At 43.7% G+C, this 27108-nt stretch overlaps 1 protein-coding gene across 1 annotated transcript in view; it reads right to left on the reverse strand.

Annotated features, from left to right (window-relative positions):
- Window positions 1-1052: 1052 nt before the first annotated feature.
- The window catches only part of trpm5 (transient receptor potential cation channel, subfamily M, member 5), a 63594-nt gene continuing 37538 nt past the window's right edge, over window positions 1053-27108 (reverse strand). Inside the window, exons 15-26 of the mRNA XM_055649697.1 lie at window positions 26405-26517; window positions 23927-24025; window positions 21912-22164; window positions 20649-20767; window positions 17099-17231; window positions 14378-14552; window positions 13153-13327; window positions 10284-10462; window positions 6152-6284; window positions 4837-4909; window positions 3704-3797; window positions 1053-1540 (exon numbers count right to left, since the gene is read on the reverse strand). Coding sequence (XP_055505672.1) covers window positions 1437-1540; window positions 3704-3797; window positions 4837-4909; window positions 6152-6284; window positions 10284-10462; window positions 13153-13327; window positions 14378-14552; window positions 17099-17231; window positions 20649-20767; window positions 21912-22164; window positions 23927-24025; window positions 26405-26517 — 1650 coding nt within the window. The 3' untranslated portion in view covers window positions 1053-1436. The remainder of the gene's footprint in view (window positions 1541-3703; window positions 3798-4836; window positions 4910-6151; window positions 6285-10283; window positions 10463-13152; window positions 13328-14377; window positions 14553-17098; window positions 17232-20648; window positions 20768-21911; window positions 22165-23926; window positions 24026-26404; window positions 26518-27108) is intronic.

Below are 27108 nucleotides of genomic sequence, written 5' to 3' on the forward strand. Positions count from 1 at the left end.
GTACAAACGTAATTGACAGATGTAGTAATGCAGGTGCAAATTTGCAATTTAAGGTCATGTGATAGCAGAATTAGGCCATTCCTCGGTAGAAAAAAATGCTGGAGAAAATCAGTGGGTGAGGCAGCATCTATGGAGCGAAGGAAATAGGCAACGTTTCGATCTGAGATCTTTCTTCAATTCCTCATCTCCTTCCTTAAGGAACGTCCTTTAATTCTGAGGCTATGACCTCTGGTGTAAGACTCCCACTAGTGGAAACATCCACTCTATCCAAGCCTTTCACTATTTGGTAAGTTTCAATGAGTCCCTACCCCCCCCCCCCCCCCCCCCCCCCCCGAGTGCAGGCCCAGTGCTGTCAAACGGTATTTAATGGAATGGCTTAGATTTTCATCACGCTGTGCAATAATCTTTGTGACAGCTAACACCGCCTTTGTATTTGATAAATGACAAATCAATTGGTGTCCTACAATATTACTTGGATGTGCATTTGACCATTAGGCACAACTTTGTCGTATGAAAATAATGGTTGGGCAGGAACGTGGAAGAAGCAGAGGAACAGGCACAACTTTGTCGTATGGCGGTACTGGCTTTGAAGGGCTGCCTGGGCCATACTAATTATGTTCTTAAATAAGACCAGCACAATTACATGCAACAAGTTCCCTGAAATAACCCTGAAAATAATAAGCAATTTAGTTGCTTGATGTTGGCATACAAGGAAAACTGGATTGCCTGCGATCGTTAATGAGGAACTTTTGGGGCAGGACCCAGGGGAAACAATGGATTTTGGGGAGAAAGTAAAATTGGGTCGTGCGGGGCTGCGGAATGAAATGGTTGGAGGCTGTGGGGGCAGGAGAGGGCAGAAACAATGTGTCTGACATGAACTGCCACTATATTTAATGAACTATGTTTAATTTCTCTCTTTGGAATTTTTTTTGCCAGCTTAGCACAACAGCAGTACTGTCCTGCAAAGTTGGTCTAGGTATTCAAGTCCTGCAGTGGGGAGAGGTACTAGAATTTTCAAATATGAATCGACCTGAGGCTTAAAAGTGTTAAAGTACTTAAAGTACTTTAGATAGCCATTGTGTGAGAGGTTTGCTTGTCACTTTGATTGTCACCTTGTGAAACAATGCCCAAAATAAATATTTACTCTTGCAAAAGTTTAAACTATAGTAAATTATTTTAGTTGTGTCATCCAGATTACACTTTGACCAGTGAGCCTCAGCCCTGACTGAGTGTATCAATGATCTGATATGTATGCCAGTCGTTACTGGTATGATTGTTCGCTCTTCACTTTCCTTTACTTATCCAAAAAGCTACAACTTAGTTTCCCAGATTAAAATTCAAGTTTAAAATGTGTTTTTTTTTGATGCAGTTGTTGCCAAAGATTAATGCTCGTGAAATATTCATTCATTATCATTCTCTGTTCCAGAGTGGTTTTCTTAGTTATCGATGTAGGGCATGGCCATTGCTTCAATGTCCACTGGGCAGTCAGTAACGTCTGCTGGTTGTTTCGTGTAGACTGGAATGGGAGAATCTGCAGCGGCTGGAAAGCGGGACAAGAGAAAAGGTGTTTACTCTAATTGCTATGACATACCGAATAACTGGAAGAATGAATTTTAAATGATTGTTAACACTCAAAATGGTAGGATATAGGACTGCTTGGTTTCAAATGAATGTATATAGATACCGGAAGTTGTATATCTAAATGCTGGACTAACTCAGTGGGACAGGCAGCGTGTCGGGGAGAAGGAGTGGGTGGCCTGTCCCGCTGAGTTAGTCCAATATTTTGTGTCTATATTCGGTTTAAACCTGTATCTGCAGTTCCTTCCTACACATCAGAGGTTGTAAATATCTATATCCAAAATTCTGGGCCTAAAATCCATAGGTCCGTATAAACACAGAAGATCCATTGTTCCATGTTGAGAAACAAACTTCAGTAAAGGGCTTACACTGTTTGTAAGTGTACTGTCCAGTGAAACAAATACTCATTGTTGTACAGCACAGAAACGGGCCTTTTAGCCAACCATGCCCATTCCAACCTTTTAGCCCATCTGCACTAATCCAATTTGCCTGCATTAAGTACATATCCAAGGACTTACTTAATCAATTGCCTGTAAGTGTTTGGTTTGCAAAAATGGAGTCGTTTTTAGTTCTGTGTCCTATATAGAGCTGCGGATCACTATCAGTATATTACGCAGGTCTGTTCAAGCTATTCAGCGTTTCTTGAATCGCTGCCCTCATCACATCCTGAGATAAATGCTTAGTGAGTGTCATGTGTTGGCACATGATGACTGTGTCAGGGTTGTTTAATGTTTTCAATCAGAACTCAATTTTCATCACTTATGTTACTGCTTTCCGTGTCTCACAGTACTTTGTCCCATTTTCTATTTCTGTCTGAGCAATGGTTTGGCAGTAAATATGCTGTAGTCCCAGAAACACCCTCCGCAACCTTGATCACACCATCTCCCACTCAGCCTTCCAGTTCTTCTGATTCCATTGCATTCATTTGGATGACAACACTTTTCACCCCAGTGCTTTCAGTAATTTAAATTTTCTCCCCACCCTTCCCACTTCTGATCAGGTCATAGACCTTAAATATTTTGTTCAAGAAGGAACTACAAATGCTGGAAAATCGAAGGTAGACAAAAGCGCTGGAGAAACTCAGCTGGTGCGGCAGCATCTATGGAGCCCTGTTGAGTTTCTCCAGCACTTTTGTTGACCTTAAATATTTAACTCTTTCTCTGCCAACGCTTGCTGCCTGATCGGCCAAGAAACTTTGTTTAAAATTTTATTTCATATTCCCAGAGTGATTTTTTTAACAAAGCGTTTCAATTAGTATTAGGTCGTCCAAACGTAAAGTAGATTACTGCATCTTCTGCAAGAGACCTGAAATATATGGAGTGAAGTTAGTTTAGAGATACAGCATGGAAACAGGCCCTTTACCCCACCGGGTCCATGTCGACAGTTTACAGGGGCCAATTTACCTACAAACCTGCACATCTTTGGAATGGGGGAGGAAAGCAGAGCATCTGGAGAAAACCCACGCAGTCACAGGAAGAATGTACAATCTCCTAACACCACCTGTATTCAGGATCGAACCTGCGTCGCTGGTGCTATAAGGCAGCAATACTGCGGAACTACCGTGCCAACCATCCACATGATTTTTCAGGAAGCATTTGACAATTGACAATAGGTGCAGGAGTAGGCCATTCGGCCCTTTGAGCCATCACTGCCATTCAATGTGATAATGGCTGATCGTCCCCAATCAGTACCCCGTTCCTGCCTTCTCCCCATATCCCCTGACTCTGCTGTCTTTAAGAGCCCTATCTAGCTCTCTCTTGAAAGGATCCATAAGAGATTGCAGTGGGAACTTCCCACTGCAATCTCTTTGTATCCTCTCTGAATCTGCTTCAGACTAATTGAAGAACATTTTGGTCACTTCACTTTTGGATTCTCATGTTTTCATATCTTAAAGTGGAGCACTCTTATTGAAAGTGAATTAAGTCAAAGCATGTCATATCGAGACGTAACTGCCTCAGTTCCCCACAACCATTGATTCCCTGATCAAACATCTCTCTTTACACACCAAATGATGCACACAAGCAATGGTTGATTTGAAATTTGCTGACCATGTGAACTCGAAAATTAAATTGGAAGCAACATGTATATGAATGCACAAATGTAGCGTCTGATCAAATAGCAGTACCTGCACCACTGGTTGGAGGAGGCCTGTTGCAGTGTAGATTTTGTTGAATAAAGGATTCAGTCATCCAGGCTAGAACATCACTGCAATATTTAATCTGCAAAAATACCAAGAAATAAACTTGTGCAACTATTATTGAAGCTACATTTAAAAGCATTAGCGCGACTAAAAATTAATCATCGGGGATTTCGCTAAGGAACTGCAACTGAAAATGTTTGGATGGGTTAATGGAACACGAGTCATGGGGTAGGTACACAACAAATAGAAACTACTGAGTGTCCAGAAAGCATTTGTGGAGAGATAAAGAAATGTAAACAATGAAGTTTTTTTTTTCCTTTCTCTGAATGCTAACTGCCCTGCTGGGTACTTCCAGGATTGATTTTAATTTCAGATTTCCAGCAGCTGCAGAATTTGTAAACACAAGGAACTGCAGATGCTGGTTTACAACAAAAAAGTGCTGGAATATTTCAGGGGATCTCTGCAAGACACAAATAGGTGACGTTTCGGGTCGGGCCCTTCAGATTATATTTCTCCGCCTTTTGAAGTGTGTCTTAGGCATCACTACCATACTAATGGTGACGAGCATCACATCAATAGGTTAACTACAAATATATAACTGAGATGGTGCTAGGTGTAGTTAAGAGCACACTTGTACCAAAATGGAACTGGTATTGTCTGTTAGCACAGACATAGAACATCATCGGGTCATGTTATGTTTAATCTCACATTAGTACTAATTTAAGGTTTCACTAATAGATTTTCACATTTTTTGAAACTAGGTTAATTTGTTGGGTGTGTTTCTGATTGATGGTAGTTGCCCTGCTGAGTAAAGTGATGCCAAGCGCAAACAAAATGTTTGTGTCAGAAATCAAAAGTAACATTTTCTTCCCATCTCGCATGGTATCACACTGCCATGTGACAAATGTTGACGCTCTGCTCCACTAATTGAACATTTGGTTAAAGTCCCGTTAAGTAAGTCTCAGCTGATTGTTGCTTAGATATCAATGTGTTCATTACCAAAGCAATCATTGGCACAGTGGCTATATTCCCCATTATTTGCTTATTCAACAAAATGTTAAAATAACAAGAAAACATTGGAAAGGCATGCCATTAGTTCAAAATTATTTTAGACCTACCTTTGTCTCGAGGCTTTCAAGGCGTTTTTCCCTCTCTTGAAGTCCACTTACAGATTTAAGTAATGAATCTACCCTAAAAGGAAAAAAAAAACAGTTCCATTAAGTTAAAGGATATGATGTCCATGGTGATTAAGAACTTATCAAGGTTTAAGGAAGGTGGTTAGCCCCAAAATGGTATCCAGGCCAATTCAAGGAACAGAATGTAACCTTGCTAATGAGCCGCATGAAGTGGATTAGATTTTGAACAGATTCCGCATTGTGCAAATCAATTTGAAGATGTAATGGCTGCCACCCAGCTCAGTGAGTAGCTAGTTGCCATATCTGAACAGACTTAGTTTACGTTGATCTAAGCCAATTATCCGACCAGCCCACAAATCTTTTGGGATGTGGGAGGAGACTGTAGCATCTGGAGGAAGCCCATGCTATTACAGGGAGAGCATGCAAACTCCACACAACAAGAGGTAAGAGTGAGCACGGATGGCTGGAGATGTGATGCAGCAGCTCAATCAATTTGCCACCATACTCCCTGGTCTATGTTCCATCAATGTAGCTTCTGCACACATTATTCCGCAGCCTGGAATGTGGCAGTTGGCAGCATTCCCTTATGGACAAATTGTTGTATTGGAAGGCCAGTAAGGTTTGGGCAAACTGAATGGTCGACGTATGCCATTGTTTGCATTCCTGGGAACAGCCTTGGAATAACATTCCTTGGCATCAAGGAACTGCAGGTGCTGGTTTATACCGAAGATAGACACAAAATGCTGGAGTAACTCAGCAAGACAGGTGGCATCTCTGGATAGTAGGAATGGGTGACATTTTTGGTTGAGGTCCTTATTTAGACTGCAAATGCTGGTTTACACAAAAGGACACAGTGCTGGAATAACTTGGTGGATCAGGCAGCATCCCTGGAGAACATAGACCTGCTGAGTTACTATAGCACTTTGTGAGAAGGTTCCTGACCCGAAAGGTCACCTATCCATGTTCTCCAGATAGGCTGCCTGACCCACTGAGTTACTCAAACATTTTGTGACTGTCAATAAGGAACTTTGCGTTCTTTTCCAAACATTCTTTGCAAATGCATTGACCACAAACAGGTGGCTGGTTGTCTCATCCTCGCTGCAGCTGTCCAAAAGCAATGTGCGTTGGGAGTGAGATCCTAGCTGTTCAGGATGGATCTATCTGGGAGGGCCCCTCACACTGCCATCCAGGTGAAGTCTTGGTGTTTGTTGGCGAGATCGTGCAATGATCTATTTTGTCGATGTTTTGGACAAACTGCTTATGGTTAGGAAATTAGTTTTCTTTTCATTAAACTTACTTGGTGGAGGTTTTCTTCAGTCTTTCTGTGCTGCTTTCTCTCTTCCCCTTTTCCAAGTTGGCGAGATAATTTTCTTTTTGTACAGATTCCCAGATCCTGATTTTCTGGTCCAAGCTCTCGGGTAATTTCTTTTCTGGAAGAGATTCACGAAACAAAACATTTGAAGAGTGGCGCTGGGATAATTTAGTTGTTAATTATTTGCTGGAGTTAAGAAGGATGAGGGGAGATCTTATAGAAGCATATCAAATTATAAAAGGACTGGACAAGCTAGATGCAGGAAAAATGTTCCCAATGTTGGGCGAGTCCAGAACCAGGGGCCACAGTCTTAGAATAAAGGGGAGGTCATTTAAGACTGAGGTGAGAAAAATCTTTTTCTCCCAGAGAGTTGTGAATTTATGGAATTCCCTGCCACAGAGGGCAGTGGAGGCCAAATCACTGGATGGATTTAAGAGAGTTAGATAGAGCTCTAGGGGCTAGTGCAGTCAAGAGATATGGGGAGAAGGCAGGCACGGGTTATTCATAGGGGACAATCAGCCATGATCACAATGAATGGCGGTGCTGACTCGAATGGCCTCCTCCTGCACCTATTTTCAATGTTTCTAAAAGCATTGAGCCATTGTCCATGCATAATTTGCATTCCCCCTCTCTATTCCCACGAAGGGCTGAATCACAGAACAAGGTGCAGGATTATGGTGAGGGATGCAGTGAAGTTCGTAGAACCAGAGGGTACAGTGGCATAGCTGATAGAGCTGCTGCTTCCCCGTTCCAGCATCCAGGTCGGTCCTGACATCAGTTGCAGATTTTGCGGAGTTTACACATTCTCCCTATAATCTCATGCATTCCCTTTGGGTGCTCCAGTTACGTTCCACGTCCCAAAAATCATGCCATTTGTTAGGGTAATTGGCTGTCACTCTGTGTAGGCTTCAGGTGTGACATTCAAATGAACATGAACCTCACACAAGGGTATACAGTGGCAAAACACAAAGTGCTGCATCCATGGAGGGAATGGATAGGCAATGTTTTGGGTTGGGATCTTTGACAATAGGTGCAGGAGTAGGTCATTCGGCCCTTCGAGCTAGCACCGCCATTCAATGTGATCATGGCTGATCATCCCCCAATCAGTACCCTGTACCTGCCTTCTCCCCATATCCCGACTCTGCTTTCTTTAAGAGCCCTATCTAGCTCTCTCTTGAAAGTATCCAGAGAACCAGCCTTCACCGCCTTGAGGCAGAGAATTCTACAGACTCACAACTCTCTGTGTGGAAAAAGTGTTTCCTCATCTCTGTTGTAAATGGCTTACTCCTTATTCTTAAACAGTGGCCCGTAGTTCTGGATTCCCCCAACATCGGGAAGATGTTTCCTGCCTCTAGATTGTCCAAACTCTTAACAATCTTATATGCTTCAATAAGATTCCTTCTCATCCTTCTAACCTCCAGAGTATACAAGCCCAGCCGCTCCATTCTCTCAGCATATGACAGTCCCACCATTCCGTGAATTAACCTTGTAAACCTATGTTGCACTGCCTCAATAGCAATAATGTACTTCCTCAAATTAGTGGACCAAAACTGCACACAATACTCCATGTGTGGTGTTACTAGGGCCCTGTACAACTGCAGAAGGACCTCATTGCTCCTATACTCAACTCCTCTTGTTATGAAGGACAATATGCCATTCGCTTTCTTCACTGCCTGCTGTACCTGCATGCTTACTTTCATTGACTGATGAACAAGGACCCCCAGATCCCGCTGTACTTCCCCTTTTCCGAACTTGACACCACTTAGAAAATAATCTGCATTCCTGTTTTTGCTATCAAAGTGGATAACCTCACATTTATCCACATTAAACTGCATCTGCCCACTCACCCAACTTGTCCAAGTCACCCTGCATTCTCATAGCATCCTCCTCACAGTTCACACTGCCACCCAGCTTTGTGTCATCTGCAAATTTGCTAATGAATCCCTTCATCTACATCATTGATGTATATTGTAAATAGTTGCGGTCCCAGCCCCGAGCCTTGCGGTACCCCACTAGTCACTGCCTGCCATTCTGAAAGGGACCCGTTAATCCCTACTCTGATTCCTGTCTGCCAACCAATTTTCTATCCATGTCAGCACTCTACCCCCAATACCATGTGCCCTCATTTTGCCCACTAATCTATGTGGGACCTTATCAAATGTTTTCTGAAAGTCTAGGTGCACTACATCCACTGGTGTCCCTTGTCCATTTTCCTAGTTACATCCTCAAAAAATTCCAGGAAAGCATGATTTCCACATCGTAAATCCATGCTGACTCGGACCGATCCTTTTACTGCTATCCAAATGTGCCAATATTTTATGATTGACTCCAGCACCTCCCCCACCACCGATGTCAGGCTAACTGGTCTATAATTCCCCGTTTTCTCTCTCCCGCCTTTCTTAAAAAGTGGGATAACATTAGCTACCCTCCAATCCACAGGAACTGATCCTGAATCTATAGAACATTGGAAAATTACCACCAATGCTTCCACGATTTCTAGAGCCACTTCATTAAGTACCCTGGGATGCAGACCATCAGGTCCTGGGGATTTATCAGCCATCAGTCTATCCAACACCATTTCCAGCCTAATGTTGATTTCCTTCAGTTCCTCCATCACCCCAGATCCTCTGGCCACTAGTACATCAGGAAGATTGTTTGTGTCGTCCTTAGTGAAGACGGATCCAAAGTACCTGTTCAACTCATCTACCATTGTTCCCCATAATAAATTCATCTTTTTCAGTCTTCAAGTGTCCAACTTTGGTCTTAACTATTTTTTTCCTCTTCACATACCTAAAGAAGCTTTTACTATCCTCCTTTATATTCTTGGCCAGCTTACCTTCATACCTCATCTTTTCTTCCCATGTTGCCTCTTTAGTTACCTTCTCTTGCTCTTTAAACATTACCCAATCCTCTTGCTTCCCGCTCATCTTTGCTACGTTGTACTTCTCTGTTATTTTTATACTGTCCCTGACGTCCTTCGTCAGCCACGGTGGCCCCTTACTTCCCTTGGAATCTTCCTGTTTGGAATGAACTGATCCTGCACCTTCTGTATTATTCCCAGAAATTCCTGCCATTGTTGTTCCATTGTCATCCCTGCTAGGGTATCTTTCCAGTCAACTTTGGCCAGCTCCTCCTTTATGGATCAATAATCCCCTTTATTCAACTAACACTGACAGCTCCGATTTACCCTTCTCCCTTACCAATAGTAGATTAAACCTGACCATATTATGGTCACTGCCTCCTAATGGCTCCTTAACCTCGAGATCCTTTATCAAATCCGGTTCATTACATAACATTAAATCCAGAATTGCCTTCTCCCTGGTAGGCTCCAATACAAGTTGCTCTAAGAATCCATCACAGAGGCACTCCACAAACTCCCTTTCTTGGGGTCCAGTACCAACCTGATTCTCCCAGTCTACCTGCATGTTGAAATCTCCCATAACAACCATAGATTTCCTTTACTACATGCTGCTTTTAATTCCTGATTCAACTTGCACCTGATATCCAGGTTACTATTTGGGGGCCTGTAGATAAGTTCCATTAGAGTATTTTTACCCTTCCAATTCCTTAGTTCTCTCCACACTGATAGAACTTTGTTCAGACCGAAAGGTCATTCTCAGCAGTTTGAAGAAAATTCCAAACACAAAACGTTGCCTATCCATTCCCTCCAGAGATGCTGCCTGACCACTGAGTTACTCCACTACCTGATATTTTGCCACATATCCTTTGTGTTTTGTTCAAGATTCAGGCATCTGTAGTTCCTTAATGCAGTGGGTCTATCCAGAAAAGCTGATGCTATTGAATCTTACCTTATCGTTACCTGTTTTGATGTACAGCACATAAACAGGCCCATCGAGTCCGTGCCATCGATCACCCCATATATCCTACACACTCAGGACTATTTACAATTTTATTGAAGCTACTTGACCTACAAACCTGTATGTCTTTGGAGTGTGGGAGGAAACCGGAGAAAACCCACACAGTCACAGGAAGAACATACAAACTCCATACAGACAACACCCATAGTCAGGATCGAACCTGGGTCCCGCTGCACCACTGTGCTCTACCCCTTGCCTGGTTTGGTATTGATGCACAAACCGCGAGGAGGGTTACTTACCAAAATGCTCTCGCTTGTGTTGCGGTTCTTTAAAAATTGATCTAATGAAAAGGTTGAGGTGACTGATGATGATGAAGGGCGGTGCCAGAGCCGGCCGGCTGTGATACTCGACGATCAGATTATAGCGCTGGAATTTCCAAAATATGTCTGTGTTTCCTTGTACCACCTGGAAGGTATAACTGGAAAATAAAGGTTAGGAAGAAGCAGATCAATGAAATGTAACATTACAGATTAATTCTCCCACATACTGCATATTATTCAAGCTTACATATTTTGACTGTCACAAATCATTTCTATTGAATCTTTAGACTTTAGAGATACAGCGCGGAAACAGGATTCAGCCCGCCGAGTCTACACTGACCAGTGATTACCCTGTACACTAACACTATCCTACGCACTAGGGACAATTTACAGTTTTTTTTACCAAAGCCAATTAACCTACAAACCTGTACGTCTTTGGAGTGTGGGAGGAAACCGGAACACCATGAGAAAACCGACGTGGTCGCTGTGAGAACGTTCAAACTCTGTACGGACAGCACCCATAGTCAGGACCAAACGCAGGTCTCTGGTGCTGTAAGGCAGTAACTCTACCACTGTGCCATTGTGCCACATGTTAAATTGTTATCAGTTCGTAGCAATGGGCACATTCGGTGGCATGCCCAAAAAAAGATCAAGCCATGAATTTGCTCACGTTCTGTGTCCAGCGCTTCAAGTGACCGCATGAACTAGTAGACTGCTGTCGGCGTTTGATGTGTGTGCATGGGAGAATCTCATTGGCATAGGGCAAACAAGTGAAGGGAGCATTTCAGATGCACACTTACACAGCTGCAGCCATGTTAGTTGGAAACTTGGCTGTACCTTTCCTTAAGAGATGTCGGCTTTGACTGACAACGACTGACATTGGTTTACAAAGTGACCGTTATTGCTCCTTCATAAATCTGCCATATGATGGCAAGTTGACAGGTGGATTGCCAAAGATAGACACAAAAAGCTAGAGTAACACAGCGGGGTAGGCAGCATCTCTGGAGAGAAGGAATGGGTGATGTTTCGGGTCGAGACCCTTCTTCAAACTTGGTGGATTGCCAAAATGACTTCTAGTGACAAAGCCATGAATGATATCTATATAACTAAAAGTGTCATCTTGACCACTTCCTGTCTGCGCTGTATATTGATTTTAGAAAAATCGCTACCCTATATCGCAATGATTTTTAGCCATCTTACTCAGTCCTCCTTCGCTGAGGCAGCCCCGAGGATTTTTCCGATCGATGAAAAATAAAAAAGTTATTAGTGTTTAAAAAATCTTGAGATCAGCTGATTGGTCCTCTCTCCTGTCAATCACCATGGTGAAGGTAACACCCCTTCTGGGGGGGAAGGGCAGGACAAGGGGTCACAGCTTAAGGATAAGGGGGAAATCATTTAAAACCGAGATGAGAAGAACTTTTTTCACACAGAGAGTGGTGAATCTCTGGAACTCTGCCACAGAGGGTAGTTGAGGCCAGTTCATTGGCTATATTTAAGAGGGAGTTAGATGTGGCCCTTGTGGCTAAGGGGATCAGGGGGTATGGAGAGAAGGCAGGTACGGGATACTGAGTTGGATGATCAGCCATGATCATATTGAATGGCGGTGCAGGCTCGAAGGGCCAAATGGCCTACTCCTGCACCTGATTTCTATGTTTCTATGACTGTAAAACCCCGGATGCCTGGACATGAGTCAGTCACTCTGAAAGATCGCAAGGGAGAGGGCAAAACACTGATTCTGCTGTGAGTCTACTGAACTGTGGTTAACCCTTTATGTGCTTGCAAGAAATGATTTGTTAGCCAGCAATGTGCTTGCAATGAATGATGATTTGTTAACCCTTAATGTGCTTGCAATAAATGATTTGTTAGCCAGCAATGTGCTTGCAATTATGATTTGTTAACCTTTAATGTGCTTGCAATAAATAATTTGTTAGCCCTTAATAAAATGAAATTAGTTGTTTGGCCTGCCCTCTGCTTGAAATTGAAATGAAAATGAAAATGAAATGAGTTGTTTGGCCTGCCCTGCGCTTTTGCTTTGCTTTGCTTGAGCTCACCTGAAATGAAAGCAAATGGATTGTAATGTTGGCCTGCCCTGTGCTTTTGCTTTTGCTTTGCTTGACCTCACCAGAAATGAAAGCAAATGGATTGTATTGTTCAAGAAGGAACTGCAGATGCTGGAAGATCGAAGGTACACAAAAATACTGGAGAAACTCAGCGGGTGCAGCAGCATCTATACAATTTAATGCAGGTGTCACTATACATAAGCACTTAGATCCTGTTTAACGGTGTTTGTAAAAACCTATTTAGTTTTAGTTTTTAGTTTGTGATACAAGGCAGAAACAGGCCCTTCGTTCCACCGTGTCTGTGCTGACCAGTAATCCCCGCACACTAACACTATCCTACACACACTCGGGACAATTTACAATCATACCAAGCCAATTAGCCGACAAACCTGTACGTCTTTGGAGTGTGGGAGAAAACCCAAACCGCTCATGGGGAGAATAGATAAACTCTTTACAGAGAAGCACCCACAGTCAGGATCGAACTTGGACCTTGTGCCACCCTCTTTAATGTACATTCGGGAAGGTTGTCTTTCTCTGGCCTCCGAGAAAGTATAGACCCACTTCATGTGGTTGACTTGAAAACAAGGATTATGTTAAGAGTATTTCATGAAAATAGTTGAGAGCTAACACGGCTCATAAATGATCATTATCCCATTAGGTCCTTCCATTCTCTTGCAGATAAACTTGATCATTTATGCTTTTCTACATTTGCTCCCCAAATCCTCACAAGCTACAGAACCAGAACAGAGAACCTTGAAATTTGTGAAGAATGTGTCCTTTTATGTTACCTGAACATTGCAATCAAAAGGTTCAGCAGCAGTACATTAGTGACCAGCAGGAAGATGACCAGAAGCACGATGACCAACCAGTTTGCATAGCGATTAATGCAGTGGGGCAAGTTCACTCCCGTCGCTGTCATGTTGGCTCCGTTGCCGATACACGTTCGATTAACCATCCGAATTTCTAAAATGACATGGAAATCATTGTCACTATTGATGCTCAAAACTGGAAAAGAGGTTGATTAAAAGAGAAGATAGACACAAAGTGCTGGAGTGATTCAGTGGGTCTGGCAACGTCTCTGGAGAAAAAGGATGGGTGACGCTTTGGGTTGGGACCGTTCTTCAGACTGAAAGTAGAGGGGAGGGAACTGGAGGTAAGGAAAAGCCAGAACAAACCAGCACCAGCAACAGATAATCAAGGACGGGGTGGAGCCCATAATGGCCCATTGTTGGCTGGGGAAGAGGTGATAACTAATGGATAAAACAAGACAAACGGTGCAACTAGTAGGACTCATAGTGGATTAAAATAGAGGTTCCTAAAATGCTGAGAGAAATATTTGAAAACCTTTATTTGTGCTGTGACCATACAGGTTAGAAATGATGCACGGTAGCAAATTCTTTGATTCTGGAAAATATGTGCATTCTGGAGGGAAGCAAGCAACCTTAAGGCCAGATCAATTTCAGGACAAGAATCTTCAATTCTAAGAGTGATTTCTGTGGTGCAGCGTACATTTTATGCTGTAAAGCCCCAGTTCTGAATGTTTCTTATGATTTAGTGGAGATGCAAGGAACTGCGAATGCTAGAATCTGCTGTAGAACATAAAGTACTGGAGTAATTCTGCAGGTCAAGTGATGTTTTGGGTCAGGACCCTGCCATAATTTTCAGTTCCTTGTATTTCCACTGAATCGTAAAGAATTCATTCTGAATTGGGGATAAATAAGATATCTTATGTTCTCCAGATATGCTGCCAGGCCTGCTGAGTTACCCCTCAACTTTGTCTTCAAAAGAAATTTAAAAAGTGGGATGGGCAGCAGAAATCGCTTATGATTCAGTTTTGTCTATAAATGTCTGTACCAGTTCTTAGAAGCAAGGGTCCAAGTAGTAATCTTTCTAAGCCTCCAGTACTTTATTTTTTCCCCTCAAGTATATAATTTCCGTTTTGGCAAGTTACAACCGAATCAGCTTACACTGATAGGCTTCATTGATGACACAACCTGAATTTAAACTACATACCGTCTATTTCGTCCAGTGAGATCTGGCCAAATATCTGAAGGTAAGGCCTGTAGAGAACGTGCCTGAAGATCCAATCCACACGAGTCTCGTTGGGATGCATCAGTGCCTGAGTGGCCACCCCATAGGCAATAAGCCAAACACTCAGGAAAAAGAGGAAGAAGAAGACGTCTTTCATCTAAAGATGGAGGAAAGGAGACCGGTGTAAGTTGGACCCAACTCAACCCAAAAAACCTTAAAATGTCCACTGCTTGCTGAGTGTTTTACTGTGTCGCTGCAGGCACGAATGGTTTTGATAATTGCTCGTTTCTAAGCTTCCCCCCTGTCTAGTTTCAGTCAAAACACTGAATCAAGCACTTGAAACAACAACATTTTATTTTACCAAGAGCGCCTCACAGATCATGTACTGTACCCTATCCCACCGTGGGTTTGATCCTTGCGTCTGCCTGTTCAAGCCCTCTAGGCCTCGCTCAGACAGAGGCACTCCAGATGTTCACACAGTCCCGAGCGATCTTCCAGCAGATCGACGCTGAGCCTCATGATCGCGGACTTTTATATGTCCCGGGACCTCGAGGGGCCGAATCACATGGGGGTGGTCTCTCAATAACAGATATTGATTAACCCCATACCTAACAGGCATTCCCCTAACCCAATAACAACAGTTTAATACGCTGTATTCAAAGCAGACTTCGAAAGGAAGTCAACTTGGAAACATTTACCCTGATTTACAGAAAGCCCAGACAAGGCTCAACACCTCATCCAATCAACACTTGGCATAGTCAGACTCGGCAACATTATTTACAATTATTTACAAGGTGTATGTCTGGTTTGCAGCCATCCAATCCATTCTATGCATTTTGCACCTAATTGACAGGGTTTTCAGATCTTCCCATTCTTTGCTTGCAAATTGTATCTAAGCTCCAGACATGCTGGCACCTCTCCGCGCCTTGTCCCAGCTCTGCGGAGAGTAATTCCAATTTGACCAAATCTCCCAGTAACCTTGAAAGTACTAGCTGCTCAAATTTAGCTAGGATTAACAATTTGTGGACATTAATTTCGCCCAGATTTCCTGATCCTTTGTATAGAACTCAACCTCTCAGGAGACTATTATTCATTCACTAATCATCGCTAAATTAACTGAATGTGTAGGAAGGAACTGCAGATGCTGGGAAGATAGCACAATGCTGGAGTAATTCAGCAGGACAGGCATCATCTCTAGACAGAGGGAATGGGTGACGTTTCGGGTCAAGACCCTTCTTCAGACTTCTTCATTCAAGAACTATTTACCCCATTCAACTTCTTGGATGTGTATGTGAGTATAGATTGCTTCATTTTCAGAAGAGTTCCAAATAGAACCTCACACTTGCCTGTATTCCGTGCTTATTCCTTCTCTGTTCTATTTATCAGTCTGAAGAAGGGTTCTGACCTGAAACGTCACCTATTCTTTTTCTCCAGAGATGCTGCCTGACCCACTGAGTTACTCCAGCACTTTGTGTCTATCTAAGTGTTAGGATCATATCCAATATGAGAGTCCCTTCCCAACCAAACCACCCCCTCCCCTGGCACTTTCCTCTGCAACCGCAGGAAATGCTACACTTGTTGCTTTACCTCGCCCCTCGACTCCCTCCAAGGACCCAAGCAGTCTTTCCAGGTGAGGAGGATGTTCACCTGCACCTCCTCCAACCTCATCTATTGCATCCGCTGATCTAGGTGTCAACTGCTCTACATCAGTGAGACCAAGCACAGGCTTGGCGATCGCTTCGCCCATCTCCGCAAAGTTCGCATTAACCAACCCGATCTCCCGGTGGCTCAGCACTTCAACTCCCCCTCCCATTCCATATCCAACCTTTCTGTCCTGGGCCACCTCCATGGCGATTCCCACGGCAAATTGGAGGAGCAGCAACTCATATTTCACGTGGATAGAAATGCTGGAGAAACTCTGCGGGTGAGGCAGCATCTATGGAGCGAAGGAATAGGTGACGTTTCAGGTCGAGACCCCTCTTCGCTTGGGTAGTTTACACTCCAGCGGTATGAACATTGACTTCTCCAATTTTAGGTAGTCCTTGCTTTCTCCCTCCTTCCCCTTCCCAGCTCTCCCACAACCCACTGTCTCTGCCTCTTCCTTTCTTCTTCCAGCTCCCCCACATCAGTCTGAAGAAGGGTCTCAACTCGAAACGTCACCTATTCCTTCGTTCCATAGATGCTGCCTCACCCGCTGAGTTTCTTCAGCATTTTTGTCTACCTTCGATTTTTCCAGCATCTGCAGTTCTTTCTTAAGCAATAAGAGAGTCCAATCACCTCTGGCATTGCCTTGCCAGAGACACCACAGTTAGATAACTGGGGATCTAATTTCAGTAGACAATAAAGAAAGTTTAAAAGGAAATGTGATAGGTGCCTGGAAAAGGCGCTGCCAGGCCATGGACAATAGTGTTTAAGAGGCTTTTAGATAGACACATGAATGTACAAGGACAAGCTGCAACTATGCCCAATCCTGCTTTCACTCAGCTGTTGTGCACATGCATCTAATAACACACCCTGATACATTGATAGGGCAACAAATCCAGAACTATCCTGGGCATTGTGTAGAAGTTCAGTAATTTAAGCCTTGAGTTCTTGTCCAGTGTAAACTGGCCATTTCATATTTCAATAAAGCAAAATAGAAACATAAATATCATAGCCTTCTGATACTGGTTGTAAAATACACTGTTGGTCTTAAACACCTACCATTCGTTCCACGATAATAATCTTTGGCCCCAGCTGCTTATTGATGGCAAAGATGTGAATCAGTCGCAGAGCAAACACCATGAAATCCAGGCACAAAGTTGTGCGGCCAGCATCATACGTGACGGACAACATTCTGTAAGAGCAAGGAACTGGTTATAGAAGCACAGACGTGGAAAGGCCCGCAACACCACATAATGTGGCGTAGGGTGCGTCTGCATTGGCCCACCACAACACATCATCAGGTTGCACAAAGTAGGAGTTTAGCTAATAATAGTTGAATATTGAGACTATAAGCATCGCACAACACATTTGTGATTCTATTAGTCATGAGAAGAATTTAGACAACCATTCAACTTCAAAATAATCGTAGATCCACCTGCAACTCATCAATCAAAACAAATCATGGCATCTTTGAAATTTACGATTGAAATTTGCAACATACAATGAGGCCATTCAGCCTAACATGTAGATACAGCCTATCCCAACCAAAGCTACTGTCCACTAAATAACACATAGGTCTTAGTCTGTAGTCAATGGTTGCAGCTTTTCACATGTTCAAACGCCATCTAATTTCAAGCAGTGAGTTCCAGGCAGGGCACCTCAACTCTTCAGCCTGTCAGCCTTTCCCCTCGAATTTCTGTTACCAATTTCCTCTAGTATGGTGTCCAGAACTATATACAGGTACCATTAACTGTCACCTAACTAACTGGTGCTTTACAAAATTGCGGCGTGAGTCTTAGAAACCCACCATGCAGAAAAGGGCCCTTCGGCCAACAATATGTGTGTTCAACGTGATGCTGTCATTCGCCTCTGCCCTGCTTTCCTGCAGATCAAAGCCCTTTAAATGCTACTCTTGAAACTGTTTACACCACCACCTCTGGCAGCAGGTTCCCTGCACCCACCACTCTGTGTACAAAAGTTAGGCCCGTTTCCCTCTAAAACCTGTCCTATCCATGTACCTGTCAAATTGTTTCTTAAACGTTGCTATACTACCTGCCACAACTACCTCCCCCGACAGCTCGTTTCATAGCCTTTGTGTGAAAAAGTTACCCCTCAGATTCCTATAACATTTTCCCCCCTCACCTTAAACCCATGTCCTCTGGTTCTTGATTCCCCTACTCTGGGCAACAGACTAAGTGAATTCACCCTATCTGTTCCCCTCATGTTCTTATGCACCTCGATAAGATAAGAGAAAGTATTATCAAACTTATATGTGAACATTTATTTAGAGAGGATTAGAATACAAAAACAGGGATGTAATGCTTTATAAGGTGCTGGTCAGACCACATTTGGAATATTGTGAGCAATTTTGGGCCCCATATCTGAGGAAGGGGTGTGTAAGCGCTAGAGAGGGTCCAGAGGAGGTTTACGACAATGATCCCAGGGATGAGTGGGTTAACATATGATGAGCGTTTGACGGTGCTGGGTCTGTTCTCGCTGGAGTTTAGAAGGGAGTAGGGAGGCCTCATTGAAACTTACAGAATAGTGAAAGGCTTGGATAGAGTGGATGTGGAGGGGATGTTTCCACTAGGGTCAGGGATTATGGAAAGAAGGCAGGAAAATTAGGTTGAGAGGAAGAGATAGATCAGCCATGATTAAATGGTGGAGGAGTCTTGAAGGGCTGAATGGCCTAATTCTGCTCCTATCACTTATGAACATTAACTTATTGTCTACCAGATCTATTCCTCTCATGATTTTGTACACCTCTATAAGATCACCCCATATCCTTCTGCACTCTAAGGAATGGAGTCCCAGCCTGCTCAACCTTTTCCTATAGCTCAGGCCATCGAGTCATGGCAACATCCTCGTAAATCTTCTCTGCACCCTTTCCAGCTTGACAACATCTTTCCTATCACATGGTACCCAAAACTGAGCACAATACTCTAAATGCAGCCTCCAACATCTCATACAACTACACCATGGCCTCTCAACATCTATACTCAATTCTCTGACTGATGAAGGCCAATGTGCCAAAACTGTTTTGACCACCCAATCTACCTGTGATGCCACTTTCAACAAACTATGTACCGGCACTCCTAGATCTCTCTGCTCTACAACACTCCCCAAAGCCCTACCTGTTCACTAAATAAGGGGTAATTTATAGTGCGTAATTAAGCTGCCAACTACAGGCCTTTGATTTCTGAGAGAAAACTGGAGCATCTGTGGGAAAATCCACGCGGTTGCAGGGAGATGACACAACTCTGCAGAGAGCGTGGGAGGTCAGGACTGAACCCAAGTCGTAAGGAAAAGCAGGAGCCCAACAACTAATTTAAAATGATTAAAATTGGCAGAAAGAAAGAGCAGATGGTACTGTGACAACCAACAGCCAGGATAACATCCAAGAGGTGGAACCAGTTAGAGGAGTATTTTCTATCCTTGTGAAAGTGACACACAAGCATTTTGTTTCTTTCTAGATTCAACATTAACATGACTTGCTCTACCAGCCTTAAACACAGATGTATCCATTATCCGAAGTAGACGGTGACTGAACAAGCATAAAGAAGTTGATGAAGCTGCTCCAACAATATAAACAGAGAGATGAAAACGACTTCACTGTCTTCTTGTGCATTCCAGGCATGAATAGACACCAAGTGATGCATATTTAAGTAAACTAAAGGGCCTGTCCCACTTGGCCGTCATTTGCACGTCATGCAGATGGCGCGCGAAGATTTTATACCAAAATCCTGGGGAGCTGCTCGCGACCACGCGTCACTGCCTATGTCACTACGCACCATATGCGTGTAATGCGCACCATGCACGCATCACGTGCGTGTCACGACGTGTGCATCGTGACGTGTAAATGATGTTGCATAAATTACGCGCAAATGACAGCCAAGTGGGACAGGCCCTTAAAGAATGCTGGTGACAAAAGCAGAGAGTGAGAGTTCCCTGCAATTGGGCCTGTGACTAGATTTGAATCCTGGGATTAGATAAGGGGTGTACATATAAAAGGCCTGCCTAATTACAAGCCTGAACCCCAAACTAAACTGCACCACACATTATTCACATTATTCCCTTCATCATGTACTTGTACACTGTGAATGGCTCAATTGTAATCATGTATTGCCTTTCCACTGACTGCTTTGCACACAACAAAAGCTTTTCATTGTACATCTGCAAACCTGACAATAAACTAAACTCAACCCAAACCAATGATGAACAATAGTTCCTAGACTGTGTTATGCAGTTAAATACAAGTGAATTTGAAGTAACAAAATGACTAAGGAGATGAGGGGGAATTCCTGAGGAAGTACAAATTAGATAGACACAAAATGCTGGAATAATAGGCAGCATCTCTGAAGAGAAGGAATGGGTGACGTTTCAGGTTAAAACACAATTTAGAATGATTTCCATATGAAATGAGGCCATTTAACCCTTTGCCTCCTTTCTGGCTCAAATCAACCGGCCCCCTTTCCCTAAATCCTTTCACATTTCTGTCACAAACTGTTCTGGATCCGCATTCTCTCGGGGGTGGATTGCAGCAAGAGATTTGAGATAATCATTGAATAGGACAGAGAGACGAGCATGTTTCAGGGATACCAGCACTGACCTGCACGTCACTGCCACTATGAACAATACCAGGGCCACCATGTCACACTTATTCCACGAATCCTCCACATACAGTTTAAATTTCTTTACAATGTTAGTGTTTCCTTCAGTGAAAAAGCTCTGGGAAGAGAGTAGAAAGCAGTCAGTTAGAGGAAGTGAATGGTGCAATCACACTGACTACATTTAAACTCTGTGCATTCATCTCAGCTGCCATTACAGGGTTGGTGATGTGTTTGAGTTTCTCCCGAGAGCAGCATTCGCTGTATCAACGAACTGCTTTGAAACCTATAGCGGGTCATGAGAAAATTAAGGACATGTACTGAGTAGAGGTTGTGCACAAAGTATGTATAATTAAGCAATGCTGGAACTGCCCGTTTTATAGCCCTTGTAGAGCATTTGTGTTCTTTAAACCTCATTCACGATTAAAAACAAGTGACCAACTCCATCTCGTGACAGTTATGGGTATTACAGCTGAATTTCCCCGGATATTGTGCCGTGTTTGACTGGACTCATTAACACCACTCCTCCAGAGTAAAAAAAACTCAATATCCATGTGTAATGCCCTTGTCCCACTTAGGAAACCTGAACGGAAACCTCTGGAGACTTTGCACCCCACCCAAGGTTTCCGTGCGGTTCTCGGAGGTTTTTGTCAGTCTCCCTATCTGCTTCCACTACCTGCAACCTCCGGCAACCACCTGCAACCTCCGGGAACCACACGGAAACCTTGGGTGGGGCGCAAAGTCTCCAGAGGTTTCCGTTCAGGTTTCCTAAGTGGGACAGGGGCATAAGTCAGTGTGAAGTTCAGTTCTATTTTCCTTATGACCCAAAATTAGACTTTTCTATTCATCGAGACTCTGCCAGTTCAGAGCAATACTATTTCTCACCTGATTTCTCCTGGTACCTAGTCTCACATTATCATTAACTCTTTATCTTCTATTACTTAAGGGGCTGTTCCACTTGGGCGACCTAATCCGCGAGTTCTGGCGAGTTTGCCCTCGACTCATACTCGCAGCAGTGACACTTATATCAAGTATACAAACCCAAGCCAATTAACCAACAAAGTTCTACATCTTTGGACTGTAGGAGGAAAGTGAAGATCTCGGAGAAAACCCACGCGGTCACGGGGAGAACATGCAAACTCCGTACAGACAGCACTCGCAGTTGGGATCGAGCCCGGGTCTCCGGCACTGCAAGCGCTGCAAGGCAGCAACTCTACCGCTGTGCCACCGAGCCGCACAAAGGTACATAGGCCTGTTGTGCTCACCTGTCTCAGCTCCTCCAGGGCCAGGGTAAAGACCCAGAAATAGAGTGCTATCTCTGCCATAGAAGGACCGATGGGCGGTGGAGGCTGGAAATCCACCAGCAAAACATACGCAAAAAGGGAGAGAAATGCAAAATACAGAATCACATTCCCCAGGAACACGGTTACAGGGGCACCCCAGAATTTCTTCCATCTTCGGATAATAAATTCCCAATATTCGTTTCCTTGGCAAAGTCTTTGTCCATCCACTTCACTGCTGTCAAATGATAATAATAACAAGTGGTTACAGTTTTGACTACTTTCAGGACTTACTTGGTGCCCCCAAGAGATGTTGGTGCACAAGTCCACATTTTTAAATAAAGTCTGCAATAATGAACCAGTCACTCTTCGTACATAAATCCTCCCCTATCTGGCCCATCACTGGTGAGACTAAACTAGTCTCACCCTACCATCGATATTCCTGTCCTAACCATTCCTCCTGTTACCATCTCCCCAACTTACAACTACCTTTTTCTTCGCCCTTTCCCATTTCTGATAAGGGTCTCACCTGAAACATTAACCCCACTTCCGTCCCCACAGATGCTGCCTGACCTGCTGTGTTTCCTGCATTTTCTGGGTTCAATTAAAATTCTCAGCATTTCTGCACTGGATCAAGGGAACCGTAAGACAGAGGAACAGAATTATGCCATTTGATCACATCAAGTCTGCTCTGCCATTCAAACGTGGCTGATCTATTTTCCCCTCCCAACCCCTTTCTCCTGCCTTCTCCCTGTAACCTTTGATGCCCTTACAATCAAGAACCTGTCAACCTCCGCCTTAAAAATTCACAATGACGTGGTCTCCACTGGCTAAAGAAATTCCTCCGCAGATGGCTGTGGAGGCCGTCATTGGGTATTTTTAAGGTGGAGATGAACAGTTTCTTGATTAGTAAGGGCGTAAAGGGTTATGGGGAGAAGGCAGGAGAATGAGGTTTGATAGGGAAAGATAGATCAGTAATGTTTGAATGGCTGGGTAGACTTGGTGGGCCGAATGGCCTACTTTGCTATTATAGCTTATGAACTTACTGTTGCAACAACACATCATAAGCATAAGACTAACATACCAGTCTAAACTTAGCGCATGTTCCCCATTAGAAATGTTCTAGACACTACATCCTGAATAAAAATATCTTTAACATTTCACATTGCACGTTCAGCTTGACTACTGTGTTTTAATGATCTCTCATATGCACCTCTATGAACTCGTATTAATGTTAGTTTTTCACTATTGAAGTAAGACCAGGATCTATCCAGAAATGACAGATCATTCAAAACTCTCCTGCCCCGTTCCTAATATACTGCGTCCTTTTCGGCCAGTTGCCTTCCACTCACTGATATAAACTACCTCATTTTTTTTAATGTATTATCCTAATAACTGTTTCTTTCTCACTATTGTGCCACTTGACCTCTTGCTTCAGCTCCTCTGCTGCTAGAACCCTCCTCACTACCTCAGCATTTGTCAGTTCCCAGCCAGTCGGCCATTTTCAACATATCTCTGGTTGCCGTCTTTTGCCCGGCCCTTCTGATAATCACTCCACCATTGGCATCCACACTGCCAGCGGTTTAGCTCTTGTACTCTGGAAACCTTGAAATGAACCACTACCTCTCCACTCCCCTGTTCCTTTAAGACGATCGTTAAATTACCTATTCCTTTACTCCAGAGATGCTGCCTGACCTAGCTTTTTGGTATCTGACGTAACATCTTCCTATACGGCTTTAGAGCCAAATCTTGTTTCAAGCCACTCCCGTTACCTTGAGTCACCCTTCACTACATTAAAAATGGATTATAAATACATTGGGATGCAACATAATTAATCTGATAGCTACTTTGCTTGGCAGGTTTAGCTTTTGCTTTGCACTGCAAAGATTAGCCATCTTGGATTCATTGCTGTAATCTTTCGTATCACTGGAATCTATATTTGTTTAGCCCTGTTCCACTCTTCACCCTTTTTGTCCTACAAATGTTCTAAATGGGCAAACCTCTTGGCCTCATCTTGGAGCATTAAAGCCCTTTCCATGTCAAAACTGTTCTGTTCTCTTGTCTGGTGAGATTCCTCTGTGGACATGTGGTCATATGCACTGTGGGGGGAAAAATAAAAGAGGATCACATCACATGCATGCAGAGGAGATTAGTTTAACTTGGCATCATGTTCGGCATGGACATTGTTGGATAAAGGGCCTGTTCCTTCAGTTTAGTTTAGAGATACATTGTAGAAACAGACCCCTTAGGCCCACTGAGTCCGCACAGACCAGCGTTCACCCCCTATCACTAGCACTATCCTACACACTAAGGATCACTTACAATTTACAGGAGCCAATTAGCCTACAAACCTGTACGTCTTTGGATTGTGGGAGGAAACCGGAGAAAACACACACATTCACAGCGAGAACATACAAACTTCGTACAGACAGCACCCATAATCAGGATTGAACCTGGGTCTCTGGTGCTGTAAGGCAGCAGCTCTATTGCTGTGCCATCCTGTGCTGTTCTATTGTATGTCCATGGTCATTTGTGGGATCATGCTGTTCACATATTGGCAGTTTCATATTACCATGGCAACTACACTTAAAAGCAATTCATTTGAAGCTGAGGTCATGAAAAACATATTGTTAATTTATTTTGTAAGGATGTCAAGTGTTATGATCAATTCAAAAATGTTTGAATTGCTGTTTGTATGGAGTTTGTACGTTCTCTCTGTAACCATGTGGGTTTTCTCTGGGTGCTCCGGTTTCCTCATACACTCAACAGACATACTGGTTTGTAGGTTCATTTGATTCTGTAAATTGCAAACTAGATTTTAGACTTGAAAGATACAGCACAGCCACAGCCCCTTCTGCCCACCGAGTCACAATAGGGAACATTTTACAACTTACTCGAGCCAATTAACCCACAAACCTGTACATCTTTGAAGTGTGGAAAAAAGTGTGGGAAAATTCTTGGGGTTGGACAGGCTAGATACAGGAATATTATTCCCGATGTTGGGGAAGTCCAGAACAAAGGGTCACAGTTTAAGGATAAGGGGGAAGTCTTTTAGGACCGAGATGAGAAAATCATTTTTTACACAGAGATTGGTGAATCTGTGGAATTCTCTGCCACAGAAGGTAGTTGAAGCCAGTTCATTGGTTATATTTAAGAGGGAGTTAGATGTGGCCCTTGTCTAAAGGGATCAGGGGGTATGGAGAGAAGGCAGGTATAGATTCAGATTCAGATTCAATTTTAATTGTCATTGTCAGGGTACAGTAAAGAGACAACGAAATGCATTTAGCATCTCCCTGGAAGAGCGACATAGCAAACGATTTGAATAAATAATAATAAATAAGTGTCCGGGGGGGGTGGTGATTGGCAGTCACCGAGGTACGTTGTTGAGTAGAGTGACAGCCGCCGGAAAGAAGCTGTTCCTCGACCTGCTGGTTCGGCAACGGAGAGACCTGTAGCGCCTCCCGGATGGTAGGAGGGTAAACAGTCCATGGTTGGGGTGAGAGCAGTCCTTGGCGATGCTGAGCGCCCTCCGCAGACAGCGCTTGCTTTGGACAGACTCAATGGAGGGGAGCGAGGAACCGGTGATGCGTTGGGCAATTTTCACCACCCTCTGCAATGCCTTCCGGTCGGAGACAGAGCAGTTGCCATACCATACTGTGATGCAGTTGGTAAGGATGCTCTCGATGGTGCAGCGGTAGAAGTTCACCAGGATCTGAGGAGACAGATGGACCTTCTTCAGTCTCCTCAGGAAGAAGAGACGCTGATGAGCCTTCTTGATCAGAGTAGAGGTATTGTGGGTCCAAGAGAGGTCATCGAAGATGTTGACTCCCAGGAACCTGAAGCTAGAAACACGTTCCACCTCCGTCCCGTTAATGTGGATGGGGGTGTGCGTGCCGCCTCTGGACTTCCTGAAGTATAGGATACTGAATTGGATGATCAGCCATGATCATATTGAATGGCGGTGCAGACTCGAAGGGCCGAATGGCCTACTCCTGCACCTATTTTCTATGTTTCTAAACCGGAGCACTCGGAGAAACCACACCTGGTCACATGGAGAACGTACAAACTCCGTTCAGTCAGCGTCCATAGTCAGAATCAAGCCAGGGAGTCTGGCGCTATAAGGCAGCAAATCTACTGCTGTGTGCCCCAAATTGTTCCTTATGTGTAGGATAGTGCCTGTGCATGGGGCGATCACTGGTCTGTGTGGATTCGGTGGGCCGAATGGCCTGTTTTCATGCTGTATCTCTAAAATCTAAACAGCATGAAGATCGACTTGTTAAGTTCTTCAGGACAAACATTCCGCCCTCATCCAGAATTGCCAAAATGTAAGTAAATCCTACCACCGTGAGCAAAGCTGCAGCAGTGCACTCACTGCCTGTCTCTACAAGAGTCATTTATAATGCGAGACATGCTGACTGAAGAATCATAACATTAAAAGACCATTGTTTTATCGGAACATTCGCTCGGCATTTTCTTACCTGAACGTGATAAGGTTTGTGAATATTAGCGGAGGGCAACAGAATCCTGATAGCAACTTCCAGAATGGAGTATCTGTGGACATCTCGCCCCACCAGATTTTAGTCAATAGAGCCTAAAACGATGAATTGAAAATTGATCAGTTCCTAAGATGATCAGGTCTATGCCCACTTTGGGAGGAGCATGGACATCTATGGTTGTGGTTTCCTTAAGCTTGGACATTGGATCTGCAGCCTGATAGCAAAGATGATGTTGAAGGATTTGAGGTGGTACAGAAACGATGGGCCGTTCTTCAAGTTGAACAATTCTTCGAACAATTGTTCAAGTTGCCAGTGATGAATAAGGATGGTGTAACCTGCCACAGCAAATGGTGTGGAGGAGGGTGATTGAGTAGTAGAAACAATGATACAGAGAAACAAGGCACACGGATGCTGATTTACAAGAAAAAACTCCAAGCGCTGAAGGAACTCAGCGGGTCAGGCAGCATCTCTAGAAGACATGAGCAGGTGATATTTCGGGTCGGGACCCTTCTTCCGACCCATAGTGACAGGGGGGAAGAAAGCGGGAAAGAAGGAAGGGGCAAGACAACGCCTGGTGAGTGATAGGTGGATTTAGGTGATGGGTGGTTTTATATAGACTATGGTTTCCCCTCTCAACCCCATTCTCCTGCCTTCTCCCTGTAAACTTTGACAACCTTGCAAATCAA

The sequence above is a fragment of the Leucoraja erinacea genome, chromosome 18 (assembly GCF_028641065.1).
Source record: "Leucoraja erinacea ecotype New England chromosome 18, Leri_hhj_1, whole genome shotgun sequence".
Lineage (NCBI taxonomy): Eukaryota > Metazoa > Chordata > Chondrichthyes > Rajiformes > Rajidae > Leucoraja > Leucoraja erinaceus.